General features: G+C 34.3%; 1 protein-coding gene across 1 annotated transcript; it reads left to right on the top strand.

Moving 5' to 3' along the window:
• Positions 1 to 2,984: 2,984 nt before the first annotated feature.
• On the top strand, positions 2,985 to 5,627 carry LOC145017226 (Core-2/I-branching beta-1,6-N-acetylglucosaminyltransferase family protein). The gene is made up of 2 exons (XM_078975288.1): positions 2,985 to 4,092; positions 4,844 to 5,627. The coding sequence occupies exons 1-2, from the start codon at positions 3,520 to 3,522 to the stop codon at positions 5,483 to 5,485; spliced, it is 1,215 nt and encodes a 404-aa protein (XP_078831414.1). The 5' UTR covers positions 2,985 to 3,519; the 3' UTR covers positions 5,486 to 5,627.
• The last annotated feature ends 612 nt before the right edge of the window (positions 5,628 to 6,239 follow it).

Here is a 6,239-nt window from a genome sequence, read left to right as displayed (position 1 = left end):
GCGAAATGTAATGGTAAAGTGAATAAAAACAATATTCAAGAACACAAAATGTAAATAATGTCGATTTTAGCTCTCATTAGTCTAGCAAGTAATTACAAAGAGGTAGATTCAATCTTTCTCTCACTAGACTAATCTCTCATATGGATTCTTACATAAATGAGAGCTAATCACTTCCTATTTATAGGAAAAGCTCAACTCATTACATAAAGAGGGTAAGCCTACATCACATCCAAGGAGAACTTTGTACCATAACATTCTCCCCCTCAAAGTTAGGTTTGGATGTCCCGACTTCAATATCCAAACAAGCATCAAACGATCAAGACAAACTCGCCCTCAAAGTAACACCTGTCTTTAAATCCGCTTTGAAAAAGAATATCCAAAAAGATTTGAATACCTATTTCAAATTTTGCTAGACCAATGAGAGTTAAAACTGACATTATTTACATTGTGTGTTCTTGAATATTGTTTTGATTCACTTTATCATTACATTTCCGCATTCATCATCATAATCAGGTCTCTATAGTTCTCAATAGTCTTTATATCGACATATAAGTATTGAAGAGATCTTCAACTCTCATGTAGATTGTTTTTCCTAATAATCGATCGATCTTAATTTAATTTTCTGTGTCATAAATTGTTGCACTGAAACTTTGAAAAATTATAAATTCCTTATATAAAGTCAGATTTAGACGTTTTCTATATGTACGAGATCCTTATCATAACTACTACAACTTTTGTTAAGGTTATTTGTCCTAAATAATTTTTTTTGTCAAGATTGGTATTTCGTCGCTTATTGATAAACTACAAAAATAATTTTATAATACGTAGTCTTAAATGCACACGGCTAATGATTATCTTAATCGATGATTTAAATTATAATAATTATCATTTATTTCTAAGTGTCTAGCCTAAAGTTGAGGGCGTTACATACCACCACCACAACACCACACCTGCTGCCACCACCCTTACAACAGTCATAACTCTCAAACACAAATACATAGACAAAATAAAATGATACAAAATTATTGAAGAGTCAAATTCTTTCTATCTACCGAAGATTACATAAATAAAATAAAATTTCTAAATGTGATATACATAATTCCCTTCTAAGAAATAAAACAAAGTTTGTTGACAATATTAGTAAACCTTAGCAAGTATGTAGCTATTTGAATCAATTTTCCCAGATAAAAATCATCCTAAGAGAAGTTTCATCCCATTCATACGTTTAAAATGTTTTCATTCTATCATAACACTTAATTCCATTCCACCTTTGATTATGTATAAACTACTAGCAAACCATTAAACTTAAAAAAATAAAAAAATAAACTGAAATTTGCCACAATATGCAACCTAATGGAGATCAATTAATCCATTGACATCCCGTAAGCAATAAGTTAATACTAACACCCATAGCAATTGTCACTTGCCAACCCAATCATAACCAAGAGTTGCTGCAAAATGCAACACCCTAGACCCTTCATCCAACACACTTGGTTCTTTACCGATCTTGAGCAGTTGAGTATCAGAAATGTTAGGGCTCCTCGAAAAAGGGTTTTCTGATTTAGAGGAGGTGATTGCACCTTGCAGGAATATGGATCTAGAAGCGGAATTTGAAAGGGCTATGAATGAACATATCAATTTCTCCCTGACTGCTTCATCCACGATTCCATCATGATTTCTTTTCTTCCCAAGACAGTGACGATGATTAACACTTTGCAGCAAAGAAAAAGCCCCTTTACGTGACATGAACATGATGATGGAGAGCGGGGAGTAGCATTCGCTGGAAGTGTGACTTTAACCGACGGGGTGGATGGGAATGGAAGGGGATGAGGGTTTATCATAGAGGCGAAGAAGCGTGTGAATCCTTTTTAGTAGGACTGTAAACGAACCAAACGAACACGAACGTGTGCTTGTTCTTGTTCGTTTGTTTAAGTTGGCTGAACAAATAAATGAACACGAACGGAGAAACGAATGAGTTTTCTTGTTCATGTTCATTCGTTTAACAAATTACATTGTTCATGTTCGTTCGTTTATGTTCATGAACATGCTAAACGAACATAAATGAACAAAGATAAACAAACATAATTGAACCTAAATGAACATATAATATAACAATATAATCAAACACAATTAAGCATATATGAACATAAAAGGAACTTATATAAACGAACATAAACGACTGTTCACAAACATAATCGAATGAACGAGACAATTGTTCATGTTCGTTCGTTTAACTAAACGAACGAGAATTTGTGTTCATGTTTGTTCATTTATTAAATAAACAAACTTCCCGTCGAACAGTTCATGAACAGTTTGCTGAACGTTCAGTTCGTTTACAGCCCTAATTTTAGGGTTCAAAAACAAATTGAGGGTATTGATGTCATTTCAAATCTAGTTTAGGGCATTTTTGTCTTTTTACATTGGTATTAATTGTGGTTAATAGGGGTTAACAATCTCAAGGACAAAGTTTGTCACCAAAACCTTTCATAGGGACCAATGGTTTTATTTTTCTAATAATACGACCAAAATTGTTATTCCATCTAAACCATATGGATCAAGACCGTAATTTACTCTTATGTAATTTAAATATGATCAATATGATTATTTTTATAATTTTAATAAATAATAAAAATGATAGAGATTCAATTCTATAAGTATTAGGAAATAATTTTGAAATCCGTCTAAATATTAATTTAACGCATTTTTACAACCAAATGTATTGAATGACTAGAATTGAATTCCAATTTTAACAAACCACAAAATATCACAACAAAACTCTGGTAAATATAAAAAATAAATGAATATAGAGAGATTTATTATATATATTTACATTTTTTTTTGAAGAATATTAAAATAGAAATAAGGTTTTTTTTTAAGAATATTAAAATAGAAAAAGAAATATTAATTACAAGGAGAAAATAGCAAATTTTTGTAAAAGATCTAATCCTAAACAAATCAAAAAGTGGAAGAAACGAGGGGCGAAGTCATTTACAACAGTACGACTCTGCTGTTTTTTATTCTTAACAACGATGATGTTGGATTCTCCATAGTTTTCTGCTCTCTCTCTCTCTCTCTCTCTCTCTCTCTCTCTCTCTCTCTCTCTCAATAAAACACATACATAGTTCCTCCCCGAATCTTCTTTCGATTTTCCATCTCTCACTTCTCGATAAACACAAGTTCGCATGTTTGTGTTTGTGGGTTTTCTAAATCATTATAAACCCTAACATGGGTCACCTTTGATATCTACTCTTGTGTTGTGGGCAGATTTGATTTTTATGATCCAATCAACTTCCTCATCAAACCCTAGTTCCCCCCCTTCAAAACCACCCACCGATCTCAACAACTCGATTTAGTTTCCTAGATCTCGTACTTCGATTCAAACTGCAATTCCATCAACACAATGTAGATTGGATGAACACGATCACAGTCTCGAAATTCAACTCTGTTCACTAACTCAAAATTTCTGCAACTTATCAGCATCGATTTAATTTTAATTTAGAGTATTATTTTCTGTGTATAATGAATTATAAGATGAGGGGTAGAGGGGAAAAAGATGAGTTTGTGTTCAAAGATTCGTCAATCGGATTAATTAGACTTCTTTGCTTTCTAATTCTTTTCGTCATCGGTATAATAATTGGTTTGACTTCAAGTTCACATGTCGATAGGTATTTCATCACTTCAAGGCCCGATAATTTCTATACAGATTACACAACGGCTGCTCCTGCGCCAAGTTATGCCAAAACAGCTACTTATGATCAGAACTGTAGTACGAATTCAAATTGCAAGAACGACGATTGCTTAAGCATGGAGAGCTTTCGAATGCCTAAGAATCTGACGCATCGAATGACTGATAACGAGCTCTTTTGGAGGGCTTCAATGGTGCCTGATAAACCTGAGTACCCTTTTGATCGAGTGCCTAAGCTGGCGTTTATGTTCATGACAAGAGGGCCTCTGCCATTCTTACCTTTATGGGAGAGGTTTTTTCGAGGTCAAGATGAGAATAAGTATTCGATTTATGTTCATAGCAATCCTGGGGTTCGTTTGGATTTTGAGAATTCTTCGGTTTTTTATCAGCGACAGATTCCTAGCCAGGTATGAATATGATTATGTTCTTATTTTGATGATCGTTTATGCTTGCTTAGCTTAGATGATTGCATTTAATGATAATTAGTTCATAATTTTGAATCTCTTTCCAGAAGAAATCGATGATTTTTGTAGGGTTTTTAGTCAATTTTCTTAGGTTGCCTTTGTCACATGGTACACATGAGTTGTACTAAATAAACTTTATAATAACGATGAAAAGGGTATGCAATTCTTTTGCATGTATACCCCATCTGTTTCGATGGTACAAAATTGCAATTTTTGTTGAGGCACCCCAACTGTACCAAATTTGTTATATCACTCTTGTCCTACACAACAAATGGGGTTTTAGGCTTAGGCCTAGGTTGTGTTTGTTACATGTGACATGATTAGATGAGACAAAAAAAAAAGTTTTCGAATGCTATTTTCAAAACGACGAGGAGGGTATTTATGTTTTTTTTGTGGAGAGACGAGAGATCGCTAGTCCCTCTCCTACATGGTCCACATTTTTTCACGAGAAAAAAAATTGCAACTTTTTGTTTTATTGACATGAGTCTCAACTCTCAACCTCAACCTCAACCTTAGTCAGATACATGTCAAATGCAGTAAAACCTATTTGTTTGTTTTGTCTGGTCCCTATCCTACTTGACAAACATGGGTTTAGGCCATGTTTGTTAACATCTTGTTTCACCTTTTTGCGATGCCATGAGTCAAATCCAATACATGTCAAACACAAATTATGTTTCTTTTCTTTCATTTTCAGGACGTTAAATGGGGAACGGTGACACTAGTTGATGCGGAAAGGCGACTTCTAGGCAACGCGTTACTCGACTTCTCAAATGACCGATTTATCCTCCTATCCGAAAGTTGCATTCCTATATACAACTTCCCAACCATCTACAACTACCTCATCGGGTCAACACACAGCTTCCTAGACTCCTATGATGATCCATCTCGTTACGGGCGGGGTCGTTACAGCCGTCGGATGAAACCCGACATCAAGCTCCGTGATTGGAGAAAAGGGTCTCAATGGTTCGAGATCCACCGTACAATTGGCATCAAAATAATCTCCGATACAAAATACTACAACCTCTTCAAATCATATTGCTTACCTTCTTGCTACCCGGATGAGCATTACTTGCCTACATTCATGCACATGTTTTATGGTGGTCTTAATGCGAATCGGACGGTTACTTATGTTGATTGGTCGTTGGGGGGCCCACATCCGGCAACTTTTGGGGCGGATGATGTTACGGAGAATTTGATACGATCGATTAGGAATAATGGGACGAATTGTGCGTATAATAAAGGAAAAACGTCCATTTGTTTTCTGTTTGCTCGGAAGTTTAGTCCGAGTGCATTGGATTCTTTACTTGAACTTGCGTCTAGCTTATTAGGGTTTTGAAATTAGTGTGTTGGTATATTTTGTTTTTGATGGGAAGTTTTGTTGCTTGAATTCCCTTTGTGTTGTAGATTTTGATCTTTTTATTTAAAATACTTGTAATTTACAACAAATATCAATCAAAAGTAAAAAATATTGGAGTTAATTAGTATGATGCAGTTCTATTGTGGTCTTTATTAAGTTAATGTAAAATTGCAAATCATCTACAAGTCGATTGAATAATAAAGTGTTCATTCGTTGAGAGATAGCAATATGTTTTATCAAAAAAAAAAAGTATTATGGCAACGTGTCATGTCATATGGATCTGTAAATTATTTTAATGTTAATTAAGATTATAATTATATCTTTTTATAGATATTGGTGGATTAAATGGGTGAGAAAAGCAATTAAAGAAAATTTGAAATGCATAAGTAGGGCACATACAACAATTTTAATTACAACAAATGGTGGGAGCAATGGGGCATCCATTTGTTTGAAGTTTGGTCTAATATGACTAAAAAGTATACTATTATTTATATGGGCAATTGGCTACAAAAAGATTTGAACTTTAGTATGATATATGGTAATGGATGATCAATATTTTGGGGCAATTCTAGCTTGCTTTTATACCGAATTTTACTCTTTGCAAGTAGTCCCTAACACGAATTCACAAGTGTCACGACCAATTTAGTATCCATCTCAACATTTTTATCATTTTACTTTCCCAACCCCTCACCCTATCTCGAATTTCTGAGCCATTCCCCACCCCCACTCCACT

Source organism: Lactuca saligna, chromosome 9 (assembly GCF_052625555.1).
Source record: "Lactuca saligna cultivar CGN05327 chromosome 9, ASM5262555v1, whole genome shotgun sequence".
Taxonomy (NCBI): Eukaryota; Viridiplantae; Streptophyta; class Magnoliopsida; order Asterales; family Asteraceae; genus Lactuca; species Lactuca saligna.
Note: the sequence above shows the minus strand (reverse complement) of the source record. Positions and strands in the feature narration are given on the sequence as shown.